We start from the raw sequence: 14,467 nt of genomic DNA, 5'->3' as shown, positions 1-14,467 counted from the left end.
CACTTTTATTGAGAACTGAAGATACCAAATCCACTTATCCTTGTAAGTGCAAGAGCCCACATAATCTAGAGCAGTGTTTCTCAACCTCAGCAACCTTAGGGTGTGTGGACTTCAACTCCCAGAATTCCTCAGCCAGCGTGCTTTCAATTCTGGGAGTTGAAATCCACAGACCTTAATGTTGAGATTGAAAAACACTGATCTAGAGTATAAAGCTGCCAGAAGCTTGGCAGAAAAGCAAGGAAAAGCAGTTTTTAGCTCTTTGTCTCCCTCCCCCATTCCCTTTCTTCTTCCATGAAAAGGTACCACTGCCCTCTATCTCTTCCTGGGGATGCACCCTGACCTGAGCAGTAACTATCCCAGCTCAGAGACCTTTGAAGAGATCCAGTTCTTCAACGGACATAACTACCACAAGGGCATTGACTGGTAGGCTTCCGTTTGTAGCAGCTTCTGTGCTGGGGTGGGTGAATGAGGAGCTGCCCTTGTGTTTACAGCCTGGCTCATAATGACACTGTGAAGGAATCAAGAACCACTTTGCAGCGGGGTCATCTTTTTTCTAATCTATTTTGCCGGAGTTTTCTGAAAGTAAAACAGACATCTAGCAAGCAAGGGACAAACAAATTTTCCTTTGGATTTAGATTGTGGAAGAAATATGCATATTTAGGCTGGTAAGGCTGCTTGAACGACTTTGTCAGCAGACCATCCCTGTAAGCATGAAACACAGAATTGTTACACAAGTTTTATCTGATTCTTGCACCACGTTTCTGCAGTGATGTCCTGTGAATGTGTTAATTCTGCTGGGCTATGGTGTGAGCGAGGAAAACAGGGTTTTGTGTTCAATGTCTGTTGCAACATTTCCCCCTCCTTCTCAAAATGAGCTCCTTACTATTTATTCCTGTCTGCTTGGGAAGAATGGTGATCAACACCATTGCTGCTCTGTCTGCCTTGTGTTCAGTAGTTCATGCTGCGTTTGCTCTATGGTGAATCTTTTCCCTAAATGTAATAAATTGCAGTCTGTTATTTCTTTGACCCAGAAGAATGCTTCATTGGTTGCTTAGACTTAAGTTCTAAAATCAGTCACATTCTATTAAATGTCTTGACTAGTATGGTTTGGGGCTGGAAACAATCCTTTGATGTGTCTTAATCCTTGTTCTGTTTAAATTGGCATAAACAATTGAAATTGGGGAAGGACCTGAAACTATTTCGGCATTGCTTCACCTGGTCTGTTTTTCCCTTTCTGCTGCTGACATTTCTTAAGGTATATGGAATTTTTCCCCATTCCTTCCAACACTACTTCTGATTTCTATTTTGAGAAGAGTGCCAATTACTTTGATTCAGAAGTAACACCAAGGCGGGCTGCCGCATTGCTTTCCAAGGCCAAAATAATCACCATCCTCATCAATCCTGCAGATCGGGCCTACTCTTGGTATCAGGTAAGCCGCTCCATTGTGGTGGTGTCTTCTTGACCTAGAGCACTATTCACTGGTGGAAAAGTTATATAGATATTAAATATAATAACAGCAGCTCTTATGTCTTTAGATAAGCTTTTCCTGCCTGCCCCCCAGTCTGCAGGGCTCTCTGAAGCAACAGTTTCCGTCTACCATTGGAATTCAGCTTTCTAGATGTGCTGTGCCTCAATTTGTCCTGCCTTCTACACAGTCCTGTGTGTTCCTTTATTGCTGTCTATTTCTCTGTGTCTTCCTCTCTTTCCCCTGCAGCTTCTTTGAGTGCCTCTTGTGGCTGTTCGGTAGCAGGCTCACAACATGTTTTTCTTTCTTAATAGCATCAGCGGGCACATGATGATCCAGTTGCCCTGAAGTACACCTTTCATGAGGTGATCACAGCTGGACCTGAGACCTCTCAGAAGCTTCGGACCTTACAGAACCGTTGCCTAGTACCAGGCTGGTATGCTACCCATATTGAACGCTGGTTGAATAATTTCCATGCCAGTCAGGTAGGCAAGTCACGAATCCTCAGTTTTACCTTCCCAAAAAACAAAAGGGGGAGAGGTTTTTATGAAACATAATGTTTATATATACAGCCATATATTACATCCTCTTTGATTCTTACAGAAGATGTATCTGTTGGAATTCACTGTAAGTGGATTCCACATGGCTCTGATAGTCTGTGAAGAGGCTCCCTGGGAATTGGGTGAAACACTTGGTTCCTTCCCATGGTAATACTATTATCCTGTGCGGTCACTTGAGAATAGGGCAGCAAAAAAAAATCACCATACCTGAGTTTTATTTTGAAGTTAAGAGAATGAAAGCTGCAGCTGTGCACTTTGTCTGCTGGCCAGCATCAGGATGTATTAAAAATCCTACTACTCCAACATTATCTTCATCTTTTTTTAATATTAAGAAAGAAATCCATTAATTACATGGTGAACTTTTAAAAAAAATCTTGCTTCTGGCCACAAAATGCGAATGTCCTTCATGGGTTGATATAGTACTTAAAAAGCAGACTGTTATTCCATCCTGTGACAATTACAGTCAGTGTTGCATCTTAAAGGCAGTATATACCCACACACAAGCTTACAATCATGGGGATGGTAAGCAGCTCTCCACAGGCAGGTAACATTCCGGTTACCTTTTAAAGATCCCATATAGAATAAAGCCAAGCAAGTGAGCCCCCAAAATACTCTCAGTTAAAAACTTATGCTGTAATTGCATTTCAAAGCCCTTTTCCATAGGTGAGGTAAAGTAAAAATCTAATGATTGGAGCTGAGATCCATTTCTGATAACCTCAGGGATAGAAATGGCTCTCTATTGTCTTCTTCTTGGAAGCTTTTAGTCTTACCAATCTAACTTACATTCTGGCATTCCCTGGTGGTCTTCCAACTAACTCTAAATCACACCTGACACTGCTTAACTTCCAAACCCAGACAGGGTCAACCAGATACTACCATATGCTGGGACAGAAGTGAAATGAAAGGGGGATAAGCAACGGTCTGTCTGTCTGTCTGCCTGTCTGTCTGTCTGTCTGTCAGTCAGTCAGGTCAGTCAGTCAGTCAGTCAGTCAGTCAGTCATCTCAACACATGCTCACAACCTTAGGCTCCTGAGCCTTTTATAGCATAATGATCAATCTCTCCACAAACAGTTTGAAGCCAATCCATGATCATCTTCATTTCTACCAACCTGCAAACACGGAGAACAGACAGAAAGCACCATGTCAGTGTTCTTTTTGCAGCTAACCAATAGGAGGGTAGGGACGCGGTGGCACTGCGGGTTAAACCGCTGAGCTGCCGATCGGAAGGTCGGCGGTTCGAAACCGCGTGGCGGGGTGAGCTCCCGTTGCTAGTCCCAGCTCCTGCACACCAAGCAGTTCGAAAACATGCAAATGTGAGTAGATTAATTGGTACCGCTTCGGCAGGAAGGTAACGGCGTTCCGTGAGTCATGCTGGCCACATGACCCGGAAGTGTCCTATGGACAACGCCGGCTCCAAGGCTTAGAAACGGAGATGAGCACCGCCCCCTAGAGTCGGACACGACTGGACTTTACGTCAAGGGAAACCTTTACCTTTACCTAATAGGAGGGTGCAAAACACATTGTTCAGTCAGTGCCCTACTCCTAACTAATGCAGGTCCTGGAACAACAAAAACCCCATCAACCCTCATGCGGTGCAAAAAAAATAAACGGTTCTCATTCCCTCCATGTTTCCAGAATAAATTATGCATGTTTGCAGAGAAAGGAAGGGAAAATCTTATCAGTCTCCTATAAGGAAGAGTTCAAGCCATAATTCCACAGTTGCATTTAAACTCCTCTTGCTACCTGGTAATGATGAAAGGATAGCACACTAGCAATTTTGCATTCAGGCATTTTCTCAGTAATTGTAAGTATGGTTTATGTTGCTGCAGAAGCTAGAGTGAAAGAAGGGGAGATACATTTTAATGATGCAACAGGAGCAAGCCACTGAAGGTTGCTTGTGAGGAAGCAAAAGAAACACAGTCATGGAACAACAGAAATCTCTCTCTTCACTTTCCACGAAAGGGAAGAAACCTCAAAATAAATTGCTAGCACCTCTGTGAGACAGTTGCTAAGGGAAAAAAAATGAAGCAGCCTGGCTGTTCACATACTTGTTCCGCCATTGCTCCATTTTGCATAGAACCATATAGCAGTGTGCTATATGCAGTGTGACTATATGCAGAAAAGAAAAGAAAATCTGGTCACTTGCAATAACAGGGATATATGAAGCCAACAAGCACTTTTCCCCTTTAAAACCCCAAAATAAACATATGCTGGGAGATGGGGTGAAGCAGTCATCCCTAACAATGAGAAAGCAGACTGCCTACAAACTCTGCAGGCCTTTACAGTGGCAAACCCAAACACCTATTTTTTCTGATTTGGGATTCATTGCAGGTGAGCTAGAAATAAATTAACTCAGGTGCTGAACCCAGATTGTGATATGAGAACAGATCTGGAGAGGTGCAAAAAGCCCATGTGGAAGTACCTTAACAATACACTAAATAAAGCACAAAACCTATTTCACAGGGTTGCTGTGAGGTAAAATGGGAGGAGAGAGGAGCCCCTTGAACTCCTGAATGGAAGACAGGATAGAAATCTAACAAATAAATGCATACTTTTATTTGAGAGAGGGAAGTCTCCAAGATTGGCTTTGGCTGAAGTTGGCTTAAATTTTTAAGGCTGAGGAAGATAGGAATTGCCATATTTTTGTGTGTGTTTATAACTCTTTTTTCTGACTACTCTTCTTTGGTGGGGGGAATCATCTTATATTCAGGGTCATCCTCCTTGTAATCAGTGAAATGAATTTTAAGCCAGATAGAACAGTTGATATGATTCATCATCTTAGGTTTAAATTAGGAAATACCAGCTTAGGAAAATGACTTTGGTTTAGTTAACAGATTTTAGTGGGGGCTCAAAAATAGTTGGGCAGGTCAACACATTGAGAGACCATATGTGTGCCCACTATGGTACCATAAGTTTGGGAATACTTTGTTCACTAAGTTAAAGCATTATGTAGCTTTCCTATGCTATTTGTCCTTCCTGTGCTCTTGGGCTAGGGTATAATAGAAATGGAATACAAATTCCCACAATCCTGAAATACTGCTTCCATTCTGTTCCAGGGAAAACAGATGTGGATTTATTTCTTATTTTGATTTGCTCCATTACTGTCGCTGAGGAGTGAAAGTATCTCTGTTTCTAGTGCTATATATTGCAGTTGGGCTGAAGTACGTTTTGTATAAGAGAGGAACCTAAGGGGCTAGATCTATATATACATACGTACGTACATACATACATACATACATACCTATTTAAAAATGTCTTTCAGATTCTTGTTCTGGATGGCAAGCGGCTACGCACAGAACCAGCCAAAGTAATGGAAACAGTCCAGAAATTTCTTGGAGTGACCAACATCATAGATTATCATAAAACTCTAGCGTGAGTCCATCCCATCTGCTCTCATTGAGTATAATCTTTGAATATATTTTCAGCATTTATCCTACTTGCTTGGACCCCTCACATTACATGCATTTTCTCCTTGGCAGTTGATGAGCTGGTTCTGTTTGGATGATTGGGGTACTGGCTTCCTTCCATTTTGCAGATATCAAGACTGCTCTGAAGCTTTGAAATCTGTCCTGCCAAAGGATTATAGTAGACTGCAGTGTGTAGGAATAAGAGTGTGTTCTACCCTGGTTTCAGTAGCAATAAAGATGCAGAATCTTGATAGTTAAATACTGTTTTCTGTAGCAAATGCATAAAGCACTTTGAACATAACCTGTTGTGCATGGGTCCCTGACTGTCTGTAACAGAGCACTGTGGGCTTCTTTCCAGGTACATATCATACACACATGGATGTAACAGGAGTAACCATCTTTTCCATCCTCACTCCAGGGAAAGTGTTTCAGGGATCAATTTCCCACCTGCTGTTTACCTTCTTGCAAACACATTCACGAGGAGCTTCTTCCCTGGTAGAGATTCAAACACAGGAAACTGAATTCTTGAGAGGAGTGATTTAGAGTGGGGTAGGGTAGGGTAGGGTAGGATAAGCATGCTCTCTTCCAGTCACTTCTCCACGTCTCATTTCCTTTCCATGAAGGGGATATGGATGGATATATACTGTATAGATATAGATATATAGAGAGAAATCTACAAGCACTTGCACAAATAAGACAAGTTATTAGACTACTGTTCAGATACATTAGTGTGGAGAGTGCCTTTGAAATCCACAGAAACTGTCTTTTTCTTGTTCAGAGCTGTGGGGCATTTTATAATCAGTAGGTATTAACCCTTTCCTTCAGAGCATTTGCATTTGTAAATAGTTCTGTGGAGTGCAAATCCTAGTGCATGACTTAAGATTCAGGGTTTTTTAAAAAATATAAACGTGTGTGTTTTCTAAATTCAGGACAAGAAGCCATTTATGCCTAGCCTCAGGACCATCACACAATGCATTTAAAAATCATTGGAATTAGCAGATTAGTAGAAAAATTTGAAAGCATAGGAATTTATTCCCTCCCTTCCAATGCTGTTGACTCTTGTAGCAGAGGAATAGTGTAATTTGGTCATTCCGTATGTCTGATAAAACAAATCTCATTTTGACCAGGAAAGTCAGTTTCCGTATTTAAGTATACATAATTATGGCATGTATAAAATAAGTAATTCCAGTTCCAAAACATGGATCATTTGTGTATCATCATCTTTGTGATTTGTGATAGGTTTGATCTCAAAAAAGGATTCTGGTGCCAACTATTAGATGGCGGGAAGACCAAGTGCTTGGGGAAAAGCAAAGGAAGAAAATACCCAGAGATGGATTTGGATGTAAGTATGTAAAATGCAGCTTTCACGAGGGCATTTCTCTGCTGCTGTTCTTAGAAGATATTGGCACAGTTGTGCAACCAGGTAACTGGCTGATCTCACTTTGTAAGGACAGAAGCCCCACTAACCTTTGCTCTGTGCTTAGTGAAAGCTGTTTCCCCTCCATGCCACTGCAGTAAGGCTATGAATTTATGAAACATATGCAGTCCAGTCACTTAGATTTGTCCCCAAGATCATCATTCACAAACTACTGCAAGATAAGATGTGGCCCTACTTAGGCATTCCTTATGAGTCATTCCCAGATGGGCAGTTAGACTGTACAGATTAGCCTTGCCAAGATGATTCTTGAATTTAGAGCTTTTCTGCTAAAGGGTAAGATCTCACCATAGATGAGGGGCATCTGCTTCCATGATACTTGCAGCAAATAGACGCTAAATTTGAATGCTTGTAGGTATATGGAGAGGAAGAGTTAAATCAACACAACATACTGCTTTTGATCTTTTCTTGTCTCATACTATCTATTAAAAACTTACCTTTTTCCATAGGATAATGGTTTAGAACCATCTTACACTTTGCAGTTTTGGGATTATAACTAAGATTGGGTGCTATTTTCTGTTGAGTGACAAAGAACCCTCCATAATTTATGAGCTGAATCCAAGTTGAAAACAACCTACCTTGATTGGGTCCCTGCCCTGATTCTGCTTGAACCTTCATCTACCACCAGTCAGTCCTAGCTGCAAATGTTTTCCATTGGAAAACAGGATTGGCTATCCTCAACTCCTTTGATAAACAGAATCTTCCTTCTATACTTTTTGACATTTACATTTATTTATTTATTTACTTACTTACTTACTGACCATATAAGTCCTGTAAATAAGTAAATAAGTAAATAAATCTCATACAATGACTCTAAGTGGCTCACAACAATCTATAAAACATAATTAAAAACATACCGTTCCCCCCATGCACCAGTCCAATCATCCTCACAGCTCAACACCCCCTCCTAGCCCAATGCTTGGGGGAAGAGCCAGGTTTTCACAGCCCTCAGGAAGGCTAAAAGGGTAGGGATCCTTCGGATCTCAGGTGGGAAGCTGTTCCAAAGGGCTGGGGCAGCCACCAAGGTCCCATCAGGTGGCAACAGGGAGAGGACCTGGAGCACACCCACCCTATATAACCTAATAGGATGTGCAGATACTTTCAGGTATATACTTATACTTGCAATATGGCGTTTGCTCAGTCTTCGTATTGGATAGTAACTTCCATCTCAGAACCTCTGACATTTTTTTCCTGAGCAGAATGAGAATTGTAGTCCAAGCACTGATTTTAGGGAAAAAAGATATGGTAGCATTAATATTTTGCATTCTGCACCTTTCAGAGTAGTGAAGGTACCATTGCTGCCCTCTGTCTTGGATAGACCTGATTGGCAGCTAATGGAGGAGATGTCTTGAGTGGCTTAATAATTCATGCATTCCAGGGTTCTGCAAAGCTTTGAAGAGGTGCTTTACACAACTTTTCATCAAAGCAAAGCACCCCTTCAAAGCTGTTTCATAAGGTGATGTTCCCCAACTTTCTAAAATTGAATCAAAGCTGCTGCTCTTTAGCATATTCCAAGATCTCATCCAATAGTTGAAAAGGGTTTTTTTTTTCATGTACTGTGCATACACAGAAGTAATTTCTCATTCTTTTAATCAGCTATTGGGGCATCAAAGAGGCCTCAGAACAATGTGAAGTGGCTTATCAAGGATAATTCTGTCATCTTATCACTCAGTGAGGCACTGCATTGCCTCCATGGGGTAGTGTGTCTCATTGAATATTCAGCCACCAAACACGGCCTAATATTTTTTATTTTTGCAAGGTTTATTACTTTATTTTTATAAGTAAAAATAAGCTTTATTTTTCAGGTGAGACAACTGCTCCTTGATCATCTTTGTATTCTTCTCCATCCCCTCTAGTGTAACATCTTCATCTTACATTACATTTAATCACAGTATTTAATTATTTTTCTTTGTTCTTTTCTTCCTCTTGCAGTCAAGAGCATTCTTGAGGGATTATTACAGGGACCACAACATAGAGCTATCCAAGCTACTGTATAAAATTGGCCAGACACTTCCAACTTGGCTGCGGGAAGAACTCCAGAACACTAGATAGCCGCTTCTTATCTCTTGTATTAAGCAATAGTAGATTGGATCCATGGGGAGGATCTCAAACCTCTACGCCAAGCCAACGGAATGTCATAAGATGTGAGATGTTCAACAGGGAAGAAGCATTTTGAGCAATATCCATTCAAGATGTTTGAGGGACAGTGAGAAAGCACCAACATGGTTAGCATTGCAGTTTGGAAGAAAGCAACCATCTGGGACCTACTGGAGTTGATATACAAGCAGTGCCCCAGGGCCAAGCCAGGACTATTACATCTATTTCTGCCAGATTGCCCAGGAGCTCAGCTTTACTGATAGTATTGAGGTGTGCCTCCTAGGCTGTAATGCCACTGTTTGATGAAGAAGAGTCATAAAGATCTGGGTTTTCTTCACACTTTAGTTCCAATATCTGGAATAGTATTACAGCAGACTGACTCCTTCTCTTCAGATAGAAGACACAAGAGAACCAAGGACTCACCAGGGATCAAGAATAATAGTCCTGCACATGTGTGAGTTTGGAAAAGAACAACATGGGTAGTGTGAACATGGAGCCAGAGGGAGGCCATGCTCCAAGCATGGACCTAATTATGCAATTTGGGCTCAGACCCACATAGGTCTGAGATAGTGTTCTGGAGCAAGTTCTTAGTTGAAACAGATGCTTTGTTTTTATATGGAAGACTTTGGTATTGGCAATATTTAGATTATCCCAGTTGGATATTTTTTTTCTGTCTTCTTATTTAGGAGTATATTGGGAAAGGGGTGGAATGAATAATGTGAGCAGCATATTCACCTGACAATGTTGGCAAGAAGTTTGCTCCAAAGAGATACTTTGATTTGTGTCCTTCTTATAGACCTGTCTCTGGTTTCAACGTACAATTATGTGAGATGTGGTTTAAGACCATTCAGTATCTTTACTTCCGGTACACACATCCTGCCTGTTCAAACGAGGATGACATTCTAGCATCATGTGTAGGTTTTGGTCTAATGGTCACCCCAAATACAACTTAAGAGTATTGAATCTCTTGAGTACTGAACAAACAGTATTTTAGTATCTTTCTTTCTGAGCATTTTGGAGTGGGGGTAGGGATACATATTAGAGTTGGTATTCCCAAGTATTAGGTTCTTATTTTCCCACCCTTTTGCTATTATAGAGAATAGAGAAAAATGGCCCATGGATTTGGTTGTTTTGTCACCATAATGTGTCTCTCTATTAGAATCATTTTAGGATAAGCCTGTGGCTGCCCATTTTCAATTATTTCCTCCTGTCCAATGTGTCCAATTGAACTGTGACTGAGAATTTCTGATAACTCACCCATTGTAGTTTACTAAGTTAATTTGTGTGTGTATGTGTATGTATGGAATTTATAAATATGCTGCTAATGGTACTGTGTATACACGCATGCACACACACATACACACACTTGCCCATTGCTGTTTGTTTGGAGCCATGTTAACAAGGTAAATAGAACCACATTTTTTCCCCCATTTGGCTTATTCAGTCCTGTACTGCTATGTGTTGGATGTGTCATAGGAAAGGCATGTAAAACTTGCAGTCCAGATGGGGCTGGGAAGACAGAGGTCACATCAAGAGTCAGAAGCTTTTGAAAAACATCTCAGTGGAGGAATTAAAGGCACTGGAATATGGACTGGTCTGATTAGTGTTTGATCCAAAGTTGGATACTTTTTATAATTAAAAAAAAACCTTGTTAGTAATGCTAATGGAAAGAAAACGTTTATTATAAATTAGAATGTCAGGAATCAAAAAGCTTTCAGAGCTTTTTCAAATTGGGGGTAGGAATAACTGGTGTTTTTTTCACCAGAATATCTTCCTGTTTTGCTTAAGGATTTCTGGAAAGAATCTAATTGCTGAAAGCAACATGCTAGACCAGTTACCTTGTTCTGGTTTTCATCGAAGCTATCTTCATACTAGGACCAGTTCCATGGATGAATATAAGGAGAAAAGGCAGAAGCAAGAAAGGTTTCTTCTTAACTTAGATCTTGTCTCCCCATAATTGTTGCCAAAGGACAAAGGGATATCCTGGGTCAGAGTCACCCTGTTGAGGACAAAAGTCACTCTCACACCAGTATTAGCAATTCTTCAGTTACTGTCTGAATTCAATTCCAGTTCTTCTAAAGTCCATCACCGTCTAGCTATAGCTTCAGTACATAGTTTCCACTGACCCTGTGTGTGAGCACCATCTACTGGATCATGAAATTCCATAGAATCATAGAGTTAAATAAGGAAGTTGGAGAGAACTAGACTGTATAGGCCATTGAGTGTAACCATTTAGTGCAGCTATCTAAACTGAAGAGTCCCCAGTAGCTGACCGCCTCACCTCCACTTGAAGATAACCATTAAAGGGAAGCCTATCAGTTCTCTGGGTAATTGGTTGTACGGAAATTCAAATTTCTCTCAATGTTTAGGAGGTTTTTTCCTAATAGTCAGAATCTGCCTTTCTGTATCTTAATCCATTCTCTGGCATCCTGCACTCTGTCATTGTAGAGAATATGTCTCTGTGTGACTGATAGTGATAGTGGCTTTCAGGTACAGGAAGACCACTATCAAATCCCCTTAAGACTTCTCTGAAGACTTAATATTCTGAATTCTATCAATCCCTCTTTATAGGACCTACCATTGCTCTTCTCTGACTTGATTACAGGGGACTTTTCACCTTCATTATATTTATTCTCCCTGTTTGTTTAGACAGCTATACCAGTAATTAATGTGCATTTGAGACAGAGACATGTGTAAGATCAAACCTGGGGAGATGACATTGTCTCGACTTCTCTCTTTTTAAAATTAATACAATATTTTACCTGCAGCCTTCTATATGAAAAGGTTTGCTGCATTTGAAAGCAAAGTGTGCTGTCATTGAAGAGTTCCTTTCTTCCCAGTGCCCTTAACTAGACGGACATTTTCCTTTTCAGATAGAATGAACGTGGGTGGGGGTGGGCAGGAAGCAGAGTTGCATCTATTGGCAAACCTAGCTTGCAATGGAACAGCTCCTTCTGCTGCAAATCATCCAGAGTTCTTCTGCATGTGGACTTCTACTGTTGATGTAGAACTGTGTCTTTCAAATGTGGCAACTTTAAGATGTGTGGACTTCAACTCCCAGAATTCCCCAGCTAGCATGCTGGCTGGAGAATTCTGGGAGTTGAAGTCCACATGTTTTAAAGTTGCCACATTTGAAAGACACTGATGTAGAAGAAGGCTAGTGGCAGACGCAGTGACAGATCATTTTACATCTGCAGCCTTATTAGATAAGACACAAGGTCAGACAGGCTGTCAATTCCAAACCATTGTTAAACAGGAGCAGCATCAAGGAAAAGGGGACTGCTGAAGCATGGTAATGAAAAGACCGTGTTGGTCCATTTGGGCTGTGGGTCATTCATCAGAAATGGTAAGCTTGCTTTGAGAAATTTTGGCTTGGAAGGCACAAAAGGCCCTCTGTGTAACTGCCTCCCAGGCATAGTACTGAGTGATTTTGCTACAGCTTCAAAGTTCTGCAACAGAGTTTAAATCCTGTTTAATACATTCTGAGTGGAGTGCAATGCAAAAAACAAAACAAAACTCTGAAATTGTAATGTTGCATCTTCTGCAAAACGATGTATTTTTCTTTGTCCTTTGTGTGTGGAATTTTCTTCACAGTTTTAAGAACAGGGGACTCCTACATTCCCATTGTTGAGCACACTTTCTGTGTACATCCTTTGTGCACCAGGACATCCCAATCAAACTACCAAGTCTTGCTTATCTGTAGGATGGCCCTCAGGAAGTTATTTTAAAAGACAGTCTACAGAGGCAACAGTAGCTGCTACCTAAAAGTTTGTTCTCATTATGAATATTACTATTGTCCCTGTGCACCACTATCTTAAATAACAAAATGATGTAGAACGTTTAAAGTAAGCGTGAGTTTGGCGTCTCAAGGTAGCAGTCTACATTGTAGAGAATACTGCCAAAGTGAGACATGCAAAAAAGAATTAAACTTAGGACATGTGTAATGAAAGTATTAATTTGTATTGCTCCCAAATGCTGGTGTGATTTAATGTGCAGTAGAGATAGGAGGAGACATTTGCCTTTTCACTTAGTAAGTTGATCAGCAATAGTCAGAAAACACCACTCACTCTGAGTAACAGAGAACTTGTTAAAATCTGAGTTTAAAGAAGGACACTTTTTTTGTTTTGTTGAAAGGAAGAACTCTGGGAATTCCTATTGTCATGTTTGCATGAGATTCTGTATGTTTTCCCATTGGGAAGGGTGGGTTTTCTTTTTTTTTCTCATGGTGGGAGGGAGGAAAGGGGAGGGAATATTTTTAAAAGTCTTTCTCCCATATTTTTAATCTGTACTTGAACTCATTTTGGGTTCAGAAAACTGTCACTAATGTAACGTCCTGGTGAACTAACTGCTAATAAAATGGGGTTGTCTGTTTTTAGTCACTTTTGTGGCCTTTTTTGTGTATGTGTAGATTTTCTCTGTCTCTTTGAGAATGAAGTTGAACTTCAGTTTTTAAAAAGTGCTCCTTTAAAGAGTTCAGCAGGTTGATGGTTGAAACAGAAGTAACAACCTGCTGCAGCTCCCAAACTTGGTGCAGTCCTCTTGCCAGAACCTTGGGACAGCCCCAGAGCCATTCCAGAAGTTGCTACTCAATTGTATTTTTACAGTTTAGATTTTTTTACCAATTTAGATTTTTCTTCCAGCACTTGGCAGCAAATATGACGCTCTGCCCCCAAAAGATGGCACATCCGTGTCTTAGACCATGATAGAGCGCTACCATCTCTTATACAGGAAGCCTTTTGCGACCCTGAGCGAGGACTTGGGTTTGATAGTTACACTGATAGTCTCTGTGTTTGCTGCTGGACTGAAACACACACACACACAGACAAACAAAACTTTATCTGTATTTTATTTAAGGCCCAAAACATGGTATTCTAATGTTTTACCATGGCAGTAGTTAATCTTTCAACTATGTGCGAGTTCCATAACAGTGCAAACCCAAATAAACAAAGGAGCAATCCTGTCCATTGAAATGGGTTTGGTTACCATTTACTTAATGCCAAATATGTAAGAACACTAAATTTCTTAGCTCAGATTTGCTTCATTGGAACTCAAGAGATCATATGAGTTATTTAACCCTAAAATCACTGGGAAGCTCTGCCACGTGGCAGCACTTAGCACTGTGATCAGCGCTGGCCCCGGCTGTTCGCAAAAAGCCTGGCTCGTACTTGGAGGGGAGGCCATCGTGCTGCGGGCGAAATAGGGAAGCTGAAGAATTCTACCAGAATAAAGTAAGGGGCAAACCTTTCAGGTATTGTTGCCAGGAAATGTCATGGAAGTCTCCATAAAGAAATTTGTCTTACTGTTAAAGCCAGAGGGAATATAATGGCCCAATGATCATCAGTCAGTTAAAGAATTAGGTAACCATTTTTTCATCTTTGCTATCTGTGCTGTATTTGGTTTTTGTTTGGAAATTTGACCACTGATAATAGTTTGGAATGTGTGACCTCTAAATACACTTGCAACAGAGTATAGACAGGCCTTTTTTAAAGACTGTTTACACAA

General features: G+C 40.7%; 1 protein-coding gene across 1 annotated transcript in view; it reads left to right on the top strand.

Moving 5' to 3' along the window:
• NDST1 (N-deacetylase and N-sulfotransferase 1) overlaps nt 1-13,342 on the top strand; it is a 32,002-nt gene extending 18,660 nt beyond the window's left edge. The window contains exons 9-14 of the mRNA XM_063292180.1: nt 300-423; nt 1,256-1,430; nt 1,781-1,951; nt 5,289-5,398; nt 6,673-6,775; nt 8,801-13,342. Coding sequence (XP_063148250.1) covers nt 300-423; nt 1,256-1,430; nt 1,781-1,951; nt 5,289-5,398; nt 6,673-6,775; nt 8,801-8,920 — 803 coding nt within the window. The 3' untranslated portion in view covers nt 8,921-13,342. The remainder of the gene's footprint in view (nt 1-299; nt 424-1,255; nt 1,431-1,780; nt 1,952-5,288; nt 5,399-6,672; nt 6,776-8,800) is intronic.
• The last annotated feature ends 1,125 nt before the right edge of the window (nt 13,343-14,467 follow it).

The sequence above is a fragment of the Candoia aspera genome, chromosome 2 (genome assembly GCF_035149785.1).
Source record: "Candoia aspera isolate rCanAsp1 chromosome 2, rCanAsp1.hap2, whole genome shotgun sequence".
Classification (NCBI taxonomy): domain Eukaryota; kingdom Metazoa; phylum Chordata; class Lepidosauria; order Squamata; family Boidae; genus Candoia; species Candoia aspera.
Note: the sequence above shows the minus strand (reverse complement) of the source record. Positions and strands in the feature narration are given on the sequence as shown.